General features: G+C 41.4%; 1 protein-coding gene across 2 annotated transcripts; it reads right to left on the bottom strand.

Annotated features, from left to right (window-relative positions):
* Positions 1–291: 291 nt before the first annotated feature.
* CCDC190 (coiled-coil domain containing 190) lies at positions 292–10,916 on the bottom strand. 2 transcript variants are annotated; one of them, XM_026686935.2, is made up of 4 exons: positions 10,565–10,914; positions 6,402–6,618; positions 4,411–4,528; positions 292–2,955 (listed from the first exon to the last, which is right to left on the bottom strand). In XM_026686935.2, the coding sequence occupies exons 2-4, from the start codon at positions 6,574–6,576 to the stop codon at positions 2,364–2,366; spliced, it is 885 nt and encodes a 294-aa protein (XP_026542720.2). In that variant the 5' UTR covers positions 6,577–6,618; positions 10,565–10,914; the 3' UTR covers positions 292–2,363. The 2 variants fall into 2 exon arrangements, with proteins under 2 accessions (XP_026542720.2, XP_087817050.1); XM_087960924.1 differs by lacking the exon at positions 6,402–6,618 and having other exon boundaries at positions 10,565–10,916.
* Between the last annotated feature and the right edge of the window lie 7,191 nt (positions 10,917–18,107).

Below are 18,107 nucleotides of genomic sequence, written 5' to 3'. Positions count from 1 at the left end.
TTGCAAAGGTCAAAAAGATCTCCTCTTTAGATTAGTGAAAAAATGAAAGGACAAAAGATCTTGGGGAGCCTGAAGTGTCTTTTGGGTATATTTATTTAAATAGAGTTTGCAAATCAAATGTGGTATTGGAGTATTTCTAAGTGGTCCCCCACCCACTCTTTGACTGGGTCTAGGCTGTCTTAGTTGCAGAAAAGAGGATGTATCACCTCTTTTGTAAACCCATAATCACATACATAGGTATATTCAATAAAGAAAGTATAGCATACTGAATGAATCACTTAATCAGAACCATCCATTTCCCAGAACATTTTTAATAACAGATGCCACATTTATATTTTCTAGATAGACTATTAACATTTGAAAGCCCCCACATACTAACACAAGTTTCTAAATGCTGATGAAAAATAATTGTGTTACATAAAATTGAAATGATAATTTGGAACTGAATGTTATCTGAATGTTATCCAATGTTATCATTCCCAGTATGAATTTGCACTAAATGAGCTGATTCTCCTAATGAAACATTATTAAGTAAGGGAAATGGAAGTCTTAAGGTCATGTTGGCTGGATTTGTCAGAATTGTAGTATCAGTGGGGATTCAGGTAGAGGAGTGTGTTTTTTTCCTTTTTAAAAGAATTAATTATATGTGAATCCAAATACATATCTAGCTATAATTCAGACCAAAAAGAGAGAGTTTTAGAAACTAGCCAAACATTCTAACCAAGGTTGGGGAAGATACGCATTGTGCTACTTGATTAATGTCATGGAACTGGTACCAAATAGTTATAACCATTCACAGGACTCTGAATTTCCAGTCAGAAAATGGAAGGGCTTTCCCTGCTGCTGGGATAGTGGTGTCTTGCCTCCTAGCTGGTCCTGCCATGACACTCTTGCTATTTCGGGCATGCAGGAAACTAGAAAAGACTGTGCAGTTAGAGCACACCAGAGTCTTGCCAGCTGAGCAGCCTAGCACCAGTGGACAAGTCTGATAAACCCCTTGTAGAGCTTTACTGTCTCCCCTGGCTTGAAGCTCCATTTGAAAGAGACCTCTCAAAACACTGAGCCATCTTCTGGTTTCTTCAAAACTTGGAAGCTTACTTACTAATTTATGACATTTTGGATGATAAAAGCATGTTGGTATTATTGTTTGGGTTTTTTTTTAATGAAGCAATGCAATAAGTGCCTTTAATCTTTTTGAGACATGTTTTTAAGGTATGTTTTGAATTCTGAGAACACATTGGCTGCTATGAAGAACTGGACTGTCAATCATCTATAACCAGAAAGCAAACTTGTTAGGGAAAGAGAAAGACAAATTATAGATTATTATGTTGTTTACAGAAATGAGGAACTCATCATTTCTTTATCCTAGAATGTTAAATTTAATCTGAAACCTGCAAATTTCAGTGTCAGGCCTTTAATCTGATACCTGCAATCTGCATCCTCTGAATTCAGATTGAGTTTGAAGTGCAGAACTCATAGGCCCCATATCTGCCCTTAATGTTTGGACTTTCCTGCATTTTTTCCCCAATTGTTCACTTTCTAGAAACAATTTTAGCCTAATACATTGCTCTCAAGGAAATTTATACATGTTTTTGTGCCATTTTGGCTGGACCTAATGAAGGTGTTACATAAATGTAGCTGAAAGAAGACAATGCCAAATCACTTATGAAAACTTGCCAAGAAAATTGCAGGGACAGGAAAATTGCAGGACTCATCTAGATAAATGCCAGGAGCCAAACTGAATTGAAGATTCACTCTATAGCTATTTACTCCCCTTCCCCCATTAAAAACTAAAAACGGGGATGATTTACACACCAAAATGCTAAAATAATGGATACCAAAGGATTTTAACCAAGATCTGAAAGACACCGCTTTAAAAAACATCCTGCTGTATTACCTATTTTGATTTACTTTAAATTGTAGTACATATTGGGATTTAATGCACCAATTGAAATCTAATGCACAAAATGTACTTAGAATTACCAGTTTCTTCTAGCAAAAAAACTGAAATAGGAACTGTGACATCATTTATACCCCTTCCGCAAACCTCCTTCATATCAGTATGGTTTAAGCCGTGAGTGACTTGATTACTACTTCTGATAAAACTAAGTCACCAAGTATTAATTGATCTCAAATTGTATGTTCCCAATGAACCTTTGAGCCTTTCCCTCCCCCTTTCCCCACCTTGTCCTTGTGCACAGCAGCCCATCAGAGGCTCAATAAAATTCCAGTTTTTGCTGCCTGCTTGAGACCAGGCTGCATTTAGCTTTCCTGTTGCAAGTAGCTAAATGATCTTGTCTCTGCAGCCTTTTCAACAGAGGCCTCTTCGTGCCTTACTTTGCTAGATCTCCTCACTCTGCCGCTTAGGGCTTAGCTTTGGCAACAACCATTTCCTGGGAGGCATGCCCTATGGTTTTTTTGTGCCCAAATATATCTTGAAGGCTGAGTTCCTTTTCCCAGGCTGGAATACCCTTGTGCCGAATATAGCGGGCTTTCCTAACTTCACCATAAGACTTGAGGAAATCAGGCCTGTTGTACATCGTCCTGAGGCATCCATCGGCAGCATAGGCCTCAGGATCCATGATCAGCCTCTCACGATCAAGAGAAAATCTTTGATTCTCGGGGAGATTCATGGGTTGGGTGATAGTCATGGCATCTTTGGCTTGAGAATCCCTTGGCTCTTCTTTCACTGAGTCTTTTCCTTGCTCTTCTATGATATCAGTCCTCTGCTCCACAGACTCTGCTGAAATATTTAGCTGTTTAGCCATGGAGTCTTTAAGGCTGCTCATGTCTCTGTCATCAACAACATTTGAGTCTTTGGCCTCCAAGGGTGGCAAGTGCCCTTTTCTCTTTCCTTCGCAACCAGTGACATCTCCACTGAGCTTCCATGGATGGAGGGAAGACTGCTTTGTCCATGCAACTTCCCCAGTCTTAGGCAATGTTTTTCTTTTAGATCTACAAAAGGAGGAGAGAAATGCTACTCTTCTTTCATTATAATTCTTTTCAGAAGTAATCAATGGATTGTACTCTCTAAGGAGGCAAGGAAAACCCACATATCTAATCCATCCCACTGGAGATCATTTTTCTCTTCATGAGAGAAAAGAAAATTGATAGGAAACAAATCCTTTTCTGACCTGCATGTCTTTAAAATAGTTCCTGTTAACACTACTGGAGACTAAAGGAATGTGGCCCACTGCTTCTCACTTCCAACTTCCTTCTCCCCACAGGTAGTCCTTGGCTTACAACCACAATTTATTTATTTGTAACATTTATTCGTCACCCATCTTATCATAGGGTAATTCTGGATGGCTTACAATCATAATTACAGTAAAGAATGGAATGTCCAACTGTAAAGCAATCAAGTTAGCTCATTCATGACTTTCGTAAGAGGCTTTTCTGTCTGTAACCTCCCCCTCCAACATGTTTTCTCATGGTTTCTTCCATCTTTTCTCTTCTCTCAGTAGAAATTTTTGGCTGCAGAGGCAGCCAAAAAAGCCAAAACAATCCTAAATTGCATTAACAGAGGGATAAAATCAAGATCAAGCGAGCTACTAATACCACTCTATAAAGCCTTAGTAAGACCACACCTAGAGTACTGCATCCAGTTTTGTCACCACACTATAAAAAATACGTTAAGACTCTAGAAAAAGTACAGAGAAGAGCAACCAGGATGATTAGGGGACTGGAGACTAAAACATATGAAGAACAGTTACAGGAACTAAGCATGGCTAGTCTAGTGAAGAGAAGGACCAGGGGAGACATGATAGCAGTGTGCCAATATTTGAGTGGCTGCCACAGAGAGGAGGGGCTCAAGCTATTTTCTAAAGCACCTGTAGGCCAGACAAGGAATAATGGATAGAAACTGAACAAGGAGAGATTTAACCTGGAAATAAGGAAAAATGTTCTGACAGTGAGAACAATCAACCAATGGAACAGCTTGCCCTCGGACCTTGTGGGAGTGCCATCAATTGAGACTTTCAAGAAGAGATTGGACTCCCATCTGTCAGAAATGGTGTAGGGCCTCCTGTTTGGGGGGGGGGTTGGATTAGATGACCTACAAGGTCCCTTTCAACTCTGTTAATCTGTTTGTTGCTCAGTTGATATCTCTCTGATAATTCTAAGCAAGAGGAAAAGACTGAAAAGCTACACAACAGCTGTTGATCAGGAATGCCAGGGGCTCACTAGATTCAGTAAGGACTGGTCCTTCTAAGTGTATAACCTGGAGCACTTGAGTCTTAGTTTCTTACTGTTACACTGAGAGCGTACCATCACTGCGGAACCTCATTTTTGCCTTTCAATTTAAAGTTACAAGGCCCATTGCAGCCAATTAATAAGAAGGTGGAAATTGCAGGTGTTAGACAGCCAAGACTCTGACTCAACTGGACAACCTCAAATGAGACAAATTTTTACCGTAATCCTGTATAATGGAAGCCACCAGAATTCTGCACATCCAGAGAAGGAGGTAGAGGAAATGTTGTTTTAAAGTGAATATGTCCAGGGCCTGATAAGAATTTCTGCTTGGAGCAGCCTAAGGAAGGGGAAAAGAAATAATTGCTATCGAGTTTCATCTCTAAAGGCAGACAATAATAAGAGAACACATGAACTGTCTGAGAATGATGATTTTTCCCCCCTCTGTTATTTCCAGTGAAAAGCCATCAAGGAATGCCAATTTGAGAATAGAGAAAGGATCTGCTTAAATCTGTCCATGTTCATGTTTATTGTTCAACTGTCTTTTATCCCCCTCAAAGGAGTTTTTTTTTTCCTCTTCTCCTCAGCTGGGACAGTACTTCATGCATTTGTTGAAGTGAATTTGAGCCCATGAAACCACACAATATAATGGCTTTTAATATTTGGTTATACTAAACTAGATTTGACATTTTCATATCCTTTTACTCCAACTGAAATTAATATTCCTGTAACCTATCACACTTTTTAAAATTATATATTTTATGCAGGGATGGGATTCAAACTTTTTAACAACAGGTTCTGTGGGCGTGGCTAGGTGGGCATGGCTAGGTGGGTGTGGCCATGTACCTGGGTAAGCATGGCGTCTTTCTTTTTTGGCAGCACTTCCCCCCCGCCCATTTTTTGTCTCCTGGGCCTCAGGAAGCCTCCTGGGGGTGCATTTTTGCTCCCAGAAGGCTTCCCTGGAGCCAAAGAAGGCAAAAAAACAGAGGGCACACGCAGAACCCCCCACACTCCATTTTTGGGCTTCCTGGGTCTCAGGGAAGCTTCCTGGGGGTGTTTTTGCTCCCAGGAAGCTTCCCTGGGTCCCAGGAAGACAGCAAGGGGGATCCCGGCACAGCTGATCATTGGAATAGCAGCTGATTATTGGAATCATTGGGAGGAGGAAAAAATACCTTCAGGAGTGATGGGGTGGGGGAGAATGCAGTCAGTGATATCGGGCATGTATGCGATGTCGTGCATGCGCGATAAGGACTGACTGGAAGGGGAGGGGCGGGCAGAGAGGGGCGGGGCCAGCCAGGGGCATGATTTGCCAGTTCTCCAAACTGCACAGAATTATAACAACCGGTTCTAGAGAACCGGTTTGAACCGGTAGAATCCCACCACTGCTTTTATGGACTTAGAATAACTTACTGTGTATTTTACCAAGTACTTTCAGATGATTTAAATTAAAACTAGTGGTCTTATCAGAGATTTTTGGGAGTGTTTATATGTCTCTATTGGAAGAACTGTTTATTCTGGCTATCTAATTGCTTTTTCACTAAATGCTATTCCATAATAAAGTATCTTCTTTTATCATAGGACTTGAGTTAAATTTCCACAGATATTCTTGTGAAGGCCTCTGACAAAAGACTTTTGAAAACTTAAAAATATGACATTTCATTTCTGAGATATTTTTAATGTGTTACTTTGAAGGAAAACTCTTTAGGAATTTTTGGAGGTGTTTATGCCTTCAAGTCAATTTTTGATTCCTGGAGACCACCTGAACTAGTCCCTGCAGTTTTCTGGGCAATGTTTGCCATTGCCTTTTAAAACTAGTGCTGAAGAAAATTGATTGGTCCAAAGTCACCCAGCTAGCTTTTGGGACAAGAACTCACAAACTCCTACTTTTTAGCCGGATGCCTTAACCATAGTACCAAATAGGCTCCTAGAAAAATTACCAAACTGAAATATCTTTGTTTAAATTGGCATTCAAATGATATACAGTATAATGAGTAAACCCTAATTATATCTAATTAGGGCCAGTAAGTTGGTACAGGTGGAATTTTCTTCCCAAGCTGAATTACACTATTTCTAACCATGGAGTTTCCTTAAGACAATTTTGGCAACATTTCTCCACTCCTGTAAATCAGTTCTACTCTGTTGTTTCTAAACAACTGAAAGGTGGAGATTTCATCTCAAAATGTTGTTATGAAAAGAGGCAAAGGAACCCTCACTTTTCTGTAACCTTAGGAGTTCCTGCTGGAGTCGCTGCTGTTCCCTGGTCATGGTATTCAGATAGTAGAGCCGGGCTTCTTCTAAACTGCGCAGCCCCAGGCTGAGCCTGGCCTCTGCCCTCTTGACATCACGCCTCTTTGCCTCCCAGTGCCTTGAAGTTCCTCCCTCTGCCATGCTTATTTGAAAAGGCTTCAGAAAAACCTATTGATGGTTATCCTAGAAAGAAAAAGAAACACCTGGTATTGACCACCCTGGGGCCTTCACTTCTACTCCCTTTTTACCTTGAGGTAATATTATCCTGAAATAGAAAAATGTATTATTTAACCCTCTTTCCAAACATTTTTCTGACCTGTGGCAATGGAACATTTCTGTCTATCAACTTTCAAATCTTTCAGAAATAAGACTCCGTGTCAGGGTCATCAGTGCATTGGCATTGCTAGTTGGTTAATTTTCTATAGGAAAGCAATTGCCAGACTCTGACATCCCCTATGACAGTTGCTCATAGTTTGTCGCATGAGTAGAAAGCTTCTTTTACAGCTCATTCAGATTCACTCTGAGGTAACGTGGAAGGAAAATATAACCCTGTATTCCTTCTTCTTCCTTCTCTTTAGAACAGATGTTCTCAAAGTGCCCCTCAAGCCTCTCAGGGGTCCACAGAATCAAAATAATTTGCCAACCTACCTCAAATACCACCAAACATCAAATCATGAGAAGCGGTAGCAATGGTGAATGCATCATTTTATTTTTAATTATAGTAAATACAGATAAATATAATTCATACAAAGAAAAACTTCTTTTGGGGACTTCCATAATTTTTAAAAGTGCGAAGGGGTCCTGAGAGAAAAAAAAACATAAGAAACATTACTCTAGAACAGGGTGGGCAAACTATGGCCCGCGGGCCACATCCGGCCCGTTGGTCTGTCCAATCTGGCCCGCCCCTGAAAAAAATCGCTGGGCGTAGCATATTGCCCTGCGCTGCGTGGCCCCAAAGCTGCAAAACAGTGTGGAGCGCTCTCGGGGTAGGAAAGAAAAGAAGAACTTTGCAAAGGCCTCGGCTGGGAGTTCGAAATCACCTTCGAGTGCGACCTCTCTGAAGGTGACTCCCACCGATCCCCTTTTTTCCGGGCTTCCAGGCTTAAACTTTGCAAAGGCAAAGTTTGCAGGCGGGAGCGTCTTCCGGCCGAGGAGCGGGAAGGGTTCCGCCCAGCAGGCAGGCGGGCTGCTTGGAGCCACCTAAAGCTAGGCTGCTGCTGGTGGAGCCTTGCCCTGCCTTGGTGCCCTGTTTCCTGTCTCGGCGGTCCTGCTCGGGCGGCACTTTAAAAGCCTGCTCCCAGCACCCGAGCAACTTCCCAGCAACTTGCGGCTTCCTTTTTCTCGCGGCGCCGCGCCTGGCCCCGAGCTGTGTGGCAGAGGAAACCCGAGCACCGCCGGGTTGCCTCCTCAAGCAGCCCGCCCGCCCGTCGGGCGGAACCCTTCCCGCTCCTCGGCCTGTGCAAAGTTTAAGCCTGGAAGCCCGGAAACCCGAGCAACTTCCCAGCAACTTTCGGCTTCCTTTTAACTCGCGGGCGCTCACGCCTGGCCCCGAGCCGCACGGCAGGGGAAGCCCGGCGGGCGGGCGGGCTGCTTGGAGGAGGCGACCGGCGGTGCTCCGGCAGCAGGAACAGGCAGTTCCGCCCGGGCTCCGCTCAGGTGTCTGGCTGGGGCTGTCAGGAGTTGCTACCGCCGGCGCAGCTCCATGCAGCTCCAGTCCTGCGTTGCCTGAGGTGCCGCTGCTGCCGTTGCAAAGCACCGCTGCGGCTCTTCCTTTTGCCTTCCCTTCCCGAGGCAACGCGGGACTGGAGCCTCGCGAGCTGCGCCGGCGGTAGCAACTCCTGACTCAGGGGGCCTCCGAGGGGAGGGGAAGGAGGAGAAGAGGGGAGGAAAGGGTGGGGGCGATTCCCAAAAATCTTGTGCTGACCCGGCCTGTCTGTCAAATTTTAAAAGTCAATGCGGCCCCTGAGCCAAAAAGTTTGCCCACCCCTGCTCTAGAAGATATATGCCTTTCCAAATGTCATAGGGTACAGAATGCAAAAACTGCAGCTTTGTATTTTCCTCCAATGTAAGCAAAATTTGAATCTGATGAATAGAGGCTTAAAAAACTTTATTAAATATTATTTTTTTAATTTGATTTTTTAGAAATAAAAACATTTTAAAACATTTTAAATGAAGCAATTTTAGAGTCTAGGACTTCATGGCCCAGGATGCACTCACTCTACTACATCACAGAAAGTCTAAAATTTATCTATGTCAGCAAACTCATGGGGGTGGCCAGCACATGACACATCCAGCCCATGGGCCATGAGTTTGACACCCCTGTGCTACAGCGTCTAATATACATGTAATATACACCTCATTTGAGCACAATCCCATCTGCATGTAATGAAACTGATTTTAACCAAAGATCAACTCGGTATATTCACTTCTGAGTCAATAGATTTACAAATCTGCTTGTAGTAAAATTGACTTTAACCAAAGATTTGAAGAGAAAAGAAGGAAATAGCCTTGGGCTAGTGGAACTCAGAATAGAGAACAGGGTTCTGTTATGTTCATGGGACTGAGTTGCTATGCAAATAGTTGTTGCTCAACACATAGTTAACATATTTTGTTAATTCAGTTGTGTAAACTTCAAAGATAAACATTTGTGTTGACTTGCCCCTTTTAAAACTCAAAGGAACCTATTATGCCAGTACTGTCTTAAATTATTTATTACTACGTCCTCTCTCCAACTTATGAGAGCAGCAACAAGGAACTTGAAGGGTGCTTTCCAAACTATGCAAGTATGGTAGTTTGAAGGTTTCTTCTGAAGCTTTTCCCCCTAGATGTACCATGTTTGCTAAGAGAGAAAAACAAAGAAGGGATAGGGTGGAATGTAGAGAACTCTGGCACAAGTAGCAAAGTTATCAGTAACATGACCAGAGTGTTTCAGGCCAGTAAATCAGAACACAATTTTCTATGTTAGAATTAGAAGGACACAATCTCAGGTTTGGATGGTATATTTTTTATTGGCATGACAAAATTAATGTAGACTTAAAAATCATGTTAGAAGTGCCATACTATGAATAAGGAATAGATACAGACCCCAGGTGTGCTCAAAAATGGGCACAAACAAACACATTTCAGCCCAAACATTTTACAGTATGAAAAAAGAAACAGTGGGCAAAGAAAAATGGTTAACACATCAAGATTTGTTAGTAGAAGAACTAAGTGGGAAACTTAAATATGTACAATGAAGAGAAAGATAAATAAAAGATAAATGAAAAATTAATTGGAATTGAAAAACAGAATAGAATTTGAAATTTTAATTTGCGATTGCTAAACTGTACACACTTTTGCTGAGAGTTAAAATGGAGGAAGAACAAGTTAAAGATGATAAAATGGGCTAAGAATTTGGTTATAATGTTCAGATGGACCAATGGGAGAGAATGTGGTTAAAAGACTAAAATTCACATTATTACAATTTAAGAAAAAACTTTTACAAAATGATGTATGATGCCAGAAAAATTATCCAAGGTATAGAAAGGTATTCTAATCAGTGATGAAAATGTAGAAAAGACTCATTTTACCATGTATGGTAGACTTAAGAAAAAGGGTGGTGGGGGGGGAAGTGATATATAATAATGATACAAAGAGTTTTAAAGACTACTATTCAGGTGAACCCAGAACTTTCTTTACTGAAATTTATGGGTAACCAAGCAGAAAAGACCTATGGAAGATTGGTTTTGTACATGGTAACTTCAGTGAGAGTACTGAACAAAAATGGAAAAATATTCAAATATCCACAATGAAGGAATGGATTGTGAAGATGATGGAATTGCATATGTGGCAAAATTGACCTTCTGATCAGGAATATGACAAGTACTTTTATTTAGACTGGAAAATTCTCATGGATTTTTTTTGCTGAAAATAGAAAAAGATAGAAGCAAAGTTTCTGTTTGCTGTCCTCAAATGTTTATCCAGATACATACAGCCATATGCAGTAGCTCTCCCTGTGTGCGTGAAGTCTAGAGAAATACCTGGCAAATCTAGCCATACATGTTACACAAATACCACTGACCACCACTCTATTACATCACTGCCTCAAATGCAGATAGGAATAATACTGACAAACAGCAATAGCACTTACAGTTGCAGAATTCTTGCTGAAGTGAAGAATGCTTTTGCACAAGATGAATGAGGAATGAGCTGGGTGAGGAAATTATCACCCCAGCATGATCCAAAGGGACAAGAAAGGCTGCCATTTGCCTGTCTCCTGTCCTGTTGCGGGTGGGGGAGAGCAAATGAAGGAACTGCCAGAAGCAAGGAAAGCAAAAGCAAAATCTTTCAGCAGCTCCAGCTGCCCACAGAGCAAATGAAATCAGAGCATTCTCAGCCTTTCATGAAAATCCCTTTGTAGCTATTGTTGCTTGTTGCCTGGAAGGCGGAGATTATGGAACTTCAGCTGCTGCTTGACTCAAATGAGCAGTCCAGAAAAAAGAAATCTTTAGACTGAACACAATTAGAAAATGTGCCAATTTTACAGCTCTCTCTCTCCCTCCCTCCCTCTCTCTCTCACACGCACACACTTAAGTCAATCCTGTTAAAAATTTCTCTTCATGCAATGCAATTGAAATCTACACATTTGCTGACAAATCATTAAGAAAAGTGGCTTTCCTCCCTTTCCCTTTCCCCTTCCTTCCTCCTTCCCATTAGAACCATCCTCATTTCTTCCAGAAATTCACAAAAGGTTCACAAAGCAAGCAGCCTGTCAAATCCTGTCATACTGAGAACAGCCTTGCTGAGTGTGCCAGTTTCTCAGGAAAGACTTTGCAAACACCAAATAAACTCTCTTATTGTACAGTAGCAAAACTTTAGACTGTTAAAAATCAATACGCATAAAAACAAATGGCAAAGAAAGTGGAGACTTTTTCTTAAACCCTAAGATTCAGGGTTTGGAAATGTTTGTTTCAGGCTGAGGGCTGCACTTGTTTCTGGCCAGAGGCACACTCCAAACATTTGTGGGGAAGGCCGTATGTATGATTTCATTTGAATGATATCTAAATTAATTCATATGATGGCTTTCCAAGACTATATTTAACCATATCCCCTATTTTTTATATTATACTGTAGTAACGTAGTAACACTATGTTGGGGAGTTCACCCAAGGCTTTCAGGGCAGCCTTGTATTAGGTAATCTTTTTTCCAATCTTTTTCTGCATGCAAAAACCCCAAGGAGGGGACTTAAAGAGGCACTGGACAACTTCTTTTCATTCTTTCTGGAGTTTTCCTGGTATGTATAATCAAGCAAAAGACAAATATGAACAGTGCCACAAAGGCTGCTATTATGTCAAAATCCTAGCAACAAGAAACCAAGAGATTTGTTGGCTCTCAGGCTGTTGTCTGTTTCCCCCTGAGCATATGATGCACCTCTGAGTGCTCCTAGAAAAGCATCCCAAAGCCCCCAGCCATACAACAGAATGAAATATTGGTTTTGGATGGCATAATTGCTCAAGGAAAAACACCAGATATCCTGAATGGTGCAGCATGCTTTCCCCCCCAGTGTTGCCAGTAGCCAAGGGTAATATTACTATGGTTCAGGCAGCAACATATTGATGAAGAAGACTAAACACTTCTGAATGAATATTGCTAACATTTTGAGTACTTTAGAAGTATGGAAGGATGCTAGCCCTGTATATTTATGTTATTTATTTATTTAGTTATTTATGTTATTTATGTTATTTATTTAGTCAAATGCTTACAATATAATAGAAATAAGAATAAACATACGTTTAAATACATGAAATAGGAATTAATAATTGGGGACAATAGGACAGGGGCGGTAGGCACAATTGTGCGCTTATGCACGCCCCTTACAGACCTCTTAGGAATGTGGTGAGGTCGATAGAGGTTAGTTTGAGGGTAAAGGAGTGGGGTTTTGAGCATGTGACAACAGATTCAGGTAGTGAGTTCCAGACATTGACCAATCTGTTGCTGAAATCGTACTTCCTGCAATCAAGTTTGGAGTGGTTTATTTATTTATTTATTTGATTTGATTTGATTTGAATCGCTTACAAAATACAGGTATAAGAATAAACATAATTTTGAATACATGAGACAGATACTTATAAAGAACAACAACAATAGAACAGGGATGGTAGGCATGATTGATGCGTTTATGCACGTCCCCTACAGGCCTCTTAGGAAGGCGGTGAGGTCAATAGTAAACAGTCTAAGGTTAAAGTTTTTGGGGTTTGAGGAAGAAACCACAGAGTCAGGTAGAGTATTCCAAACATTGACACTCTGTTGCTGAAGTTGTATTTTCTGCAATCAAGTTTGGTGCGGTTAACCTTGAGTTTGTATCTATTGTGGTCTCTTGTATTGTTATGACTGAAGCTGAAGTATTCATTTGCAGGTAGGACATTGCAATGTATGATTTTATATACTATATTTAGATCGGACTGAAGCCGGCGTAGTTCTAGGTTTTCTAGGTCTAGAGTTTCAAGTCTGGTGGCATAAGGTATTCTGCAAAGAGTAGAGGAGTGGAGAACTCTTCTTGTGAAATATTTCTGGACTTTCTCAATTGTGTTAATATCAGATACATGATATGGGTTCCAGACTGATGAGCTGTATTCAAGTATAGGTCTAGCAAATGTTTTGTATGCTCTAGTTAGTAGTGTGATATTACCACAGAAGAAGCTATGTAGGATTAGATTAACAACTCTTAATGCCCTTTTGGCTATGTAGTTACAGTGGGCTCTAGCACTTAGATCATTAGAGATGAGTACTCCAAGGTCCTTGACAGAGTTTGGATCATCAACAAGGTCTTGACTATTTAGCTTGTTTACATTTAGTTTATATCTGTTGTGTGCTCTTGTGTTGTTGTGGTTAAAACTGAAATATTCATTAACTGGTAAGACATTGTAACATATGATTTTATGTACTATGCTTAAGTCCAATCTTAGCCGGTGTAGTTCAAGGTTGTCTAAGCCTAGAATCTCAAGTCTGGTGGTGTAGGGTATTCTGTTGCGAACAGAGGAGTGTAGTACTCTTCTTGTAAAATACTTCTGGACTCGCTCAATTGTATTAATGTCTGATATACTGTGTGGATTCCAGACAGTGGAGCTGTATTCAAGTATTGGTCTAGCAAAGGTTGTGTATGCCCTAGTTTGCAAATCAGTATTACCAGAGGAGAAGTTTTGTAAGATCAGATTGACAACTCTTAAAGCCTTGTTTGCAATGTTGTTGCAGTGAACTCTGGTGCTTAGGTCATTCAATATGAGAACTCTAAGGTCTTTGACAAAGTGAGGGTCATCAACGAGTTCACATCCACCTAACTTGTATTTGGTGTATTGATATTTTTTTTTAACCAATATGTAGGACAGAGCATTTATTGGTGAAGATTTGGAGTTGCCAACTGTTTGACCATTCAAACACATAATCAAGGTCGCTTTGAAGGACAGTAGCATTGTCGGTGGTGTTGAATAGTTTTACATCATCAGCGAAGAGAATGCAGTTACTTATAAGGTGATCACAAAGGTCATTTATATAGAGTGTAAAGAGTGTGGGTCCTAGAACGCACCCTTGGAGGAACACTGCTGTTAACTGGTGCACGGTTTGATAAGGCGTTTCCTATTTTTACTAATTGTTGCCTGCTTGACAGGAAGGCAGTAATTGACTTATGAAGGGATCCGGAAATGCCGTAAGAGTTTAATTTTAATAGTAGTTTGTCCTGTACCACTGAGTCAAAGGCTTTGCAGAAGTCTATGTAAATTACATCTATTGCCCTGGTCAAGTAATGTAGTCCATATGTTTTTGCAGTGTAGAAGTTGCAAATTGCAGGACAATTTCCCCCCGAAACCAAATTGTTTGTTGGAGAATAGATTGTTTGACTCTAGGTGGAAGGTAATGCATTGATTAATAATTGATTCCATAACTTTACACATGACACAACACAATGAGATTGGTCTGTAGTTTTCAACCAGGCAGGGGTCACCTTTCTTGAAGATAGGGATGATCGTTGCTAAAGACCATAGGTTTGGTAATGAGCTGGTTCTGAATGATATCTTATATATTATGCTTAGGGGTTCTGCTATGGCAGTGGAGAGCTTTTTTAAGAAGAATGCACATAACCCATCAGGGCCAATAGATAAGGATGGTTTAAGGTGGTGTAGTGCATTTTCTACGTTATCTTCAGTAAAGTCAATTTGTAGATCATTGCAGTTAGTTGTCATATGATTAGGAAATGATGGGCATGAGCCATTACTGTTAACAAAGACTGAACTGAAGAACATGTTGAAGAGGTTTGCCTTAATGGCTTCATCACTATAGTCTTTCCCATTTGGTCCTTTTAGGGTTGGGATGGTTTTTGAGTCTTTAAGTTTTGTGTTTACAAAGTTATAGAAGGCGTGGGGGGGATTTTGTGTGTAGAAGGTTTTCCTCTTGCTTGCAGTGGTAATTTGTGCATTCTGCCTTTATCTGTCAGCATAAGGTGTTGTATCAGTTTTTAAAGTTAGTTACGTATTTAGTTTTGTTTTTATACCATAAGGATTTTTTTTTAGATTGAAGTTTTCTTATTATTTTGGGTAAATTGTTTTTTTGTTTTGTTTTGGGGGATTATTAATGGATCATATAGTTTAATGACTCTTTAAGTTCAAGCAAGAAAGCGTTATAATGTTCTTCTGTAGTATTACAGCCAGGGGACCGAATGTGCCAATCAAGAGATAAGTTGGCGGCAATGAATTCATAATTGGCTTTTTTAAATTGTATTTTGGGGATCCATCATTATGATCCTCTTTGAGATGGTGTAAATTTAGACAAAAGTCAATCATGCTATGGTCACTGTTTGAAAATGGTTCCTGAATTTGTAGGTCATAAATTGAGTTTGAACTGTTGCAGAAGTTGAAATCGAGGCAGTTGTTTAGTTTAGTGTTGTTATATGCTAATTGATCCAGTCCCAGTGAGGTAACGGACTTACCGTTGTACAGAGTTGCATGAATGGGTTCAGATGTACATTCATTTAGTGTGCAATTTATAGGAGGTAAGTTGAGGTCACCAAGAAAAATAAGAGGGTGTGGACAAGAGGCAGTCCACGTCAGTAGTGAAGTTAGCTTGTTTGCATGAATTATGTCATAGTCAGGGCCTTGATAGCATAGTAAGAAGCACATTGAGGTATTTAAAGACAGTTCACAGACAGTCTCAGGAAGAGGTAGCTCTTTGTATAATTTGAATCTTTTTTAGATTGAGACTTTTTATAGAATATAGCAACTCCACTACAGATTTCGCGATCAGACCGATAAACATGATATTCTCTTACAGTGGTAATGGAATCAGGAAAAGATGCAGTCAACCATTTCTCACAGACAAATATGTCAAATGTGGCTGTGCTTAGTAAGATGAGGAATTCATGCATTTTATTTGTGAGGCTTCTTGCATTGAGTAGTTTGCATTTAAGATATGAAGTAGTGGGTCTGGAGGAAGTAAGGGGCGTGCATCCCTAACGTTGGATATATGGGTGATGGTTATTGGGATGTAGGTTGTGGCTCTTGCTTTTGATACAATCTGCACAATAGTCAATGTATAGATTAGTATTACCTAATTTGTGTAGTCTTTTGAGCTCAGAGAGTAGTTCACGGGATTGTATACGTTGCATATATACCCCCACAGCATGCAGAAAATCCTATTACAGGTCTTGGCAACTCTAAAAAAGGCCAGGAAAGATAGAACTGAAATCCTGAAGAGGAACAGATAGTTATTGTAGAAATAGGAAGGATTTGACTTTCTATAGCCTCAATTCCTACCTTCTGTGATGACCCGTAGTCTTTCAAAATAACCCAAAACCCAAAACACACATTAAAATCCGGTAAGTCCTTCAACTTAACTTCACTGTTTTATTAGGCACAGTTTAAAGTCACAAAAGTAAATAATGAGGCAAAAAGAAACAAACCACATTGACGAGAGAGTTCTGAAGCCAGCCAAGATAACTAATCATAAACTCCAGGAAAATAACTGAGGAGAGTCCATGGGAAGAACGCCAGCAAAGATAAACCTCTTTCAAAGTAAACATTAAACTTTGACTCCAGCAATTCTAACTGCGTAGTTACAAACTTATATACATAGCTCCCACCTGCAAGCCACGAGGAGGATCATGGTAATCTCTTGAGTAGACCTCACTTTTCCCTGATCCTCTCCTCCCTGCGTGACCTAGGATGGATAGGGGATGGGCCTGGATCCTCCTCTGACTGCTCAGCCAGTCTCTGCCCTTCCCCAGCTTCCTCCACCACCTCTGGAGCCACACTCCCACTCCTTGTTGGCTGTTCCTCCTCTTCCTCAGAGTCAGTCTCCACCAGGGGCATGACACTACCCCCCCCCCGCAGGGCCCCCTCTCCCAAGACCAGGTGGACGAGGACATTGAGGAAACCGAGTGTGAAAGTCCTGGACCAAATGAGGAGCATGAACAGCAGTGGCATCAACCCAGGTGAAGTCCTCTGGTCCATAACCTTTCCATGCCACCAAATACTGAAATCAGCCTCGCAACTGGCATGAATCTCGGATGCTATCCACTTCATACTCCTTCTCTCCCAGAGGGGCTACTGGGGCGGCTGTCATGGAGCTGGTCTATGCGGACTGTCGGCCGAGGCAGGGACTAACAAGGAATGATGAAAAACAGGATGGATACGCATGGTCTGTGGCAGGGAGAGACGATAAGCCACAGGATTGATCACTGCCTCGACAGGAAAAGGTCTCAAGTAACGGTGATCAAGCTTTTTCGATGGTCGCGTCATTGGTAAGTATCGAGTAGAGAGCCAAACCTGATCGCCTACCACTAAAGGTGGAACATCACAATGATGTCGGTCTGCAAACCGTTTATAGTCTTCCTTGGGTCTCTCTAGTTGATTGCGGACCATGTGGTGCACGGCTTTTAACTCCTGCAAGAATGTATCCACTGCCGGAACTGAGGAATCAGATGGGGCTAAAGGGAAAAGTTGTGGATGAAACCCATAGTTAGCAAAGAAAGGGGACACACGGGTGGATGCATGTTGAGCATTGTTATAAGTGAATTCTGCGACCGGCAGCACTTCCACCCAATTGTCTTGTTGCGTATTGCTGAAACAGCAGAGGTACTGCTCCAAAATAGCATTCACTCTCTCTGTTCCCCCATCAGTTTCGGGGTGATGAGCAGACAACAGACATGCCTGAACCTGCAGTTTCGCGAGTAGGGTTGCCAGAAGCGTGCCGTAATTTGTACCCCCCAATCTGATACCATGCAGTCTGGTAACCCATGCAACCGGAAAACATGGGAGATAAACAATTGAGCCATTATCTTGGCCGATGGAAGACCCACACACGGAATAAAGTGGGCCATTTTAGTCAACATCTCCACCACCACCAAAATGGTTGTGGCACCATTCGATGGTGGTAACTCAACGATGAAATCCAATGAAACTGCCCCCCACGGTCGTTCTGGTGTGGGCAAGGTCTGCAAGAGATCAAGGGGCACACCAGGAGCATACTTGGCTTGGCGACAGATCCCACAAAATGCCACATATCCCGACACATCATGTTTAAGTCTCAGCCACCAAAATGTCCTAGAGATGAGGTGCAGTGTTTTGAACACCCCAAAGTGTCCTGCCGCTGGACTATCATGACATTGACGTAGGATAAGGCCATGAAGAGGACCTCCAGGCACATAA

Source organism: Notechis scutatus, chromosome 3 (assembly GCF_049901735.1).
Source record: "Notechis scutatus isolate UNSWTSFEM ecotype Mainland chromosome 3, rNotScu1.2, whole genome shotgun sequence".
Taxonomy (NCBI): domain Eukaryota; kingdom Metazoa; phylum Chordata; class Lepidosauria; order Squamata; family Elapidae; genus Notechis; species Notechis scutatus.
Note: the sequence above shows the minus strand (reverse complement) of the source record. Positions and strands in the feature narration are given on the sequence as shown.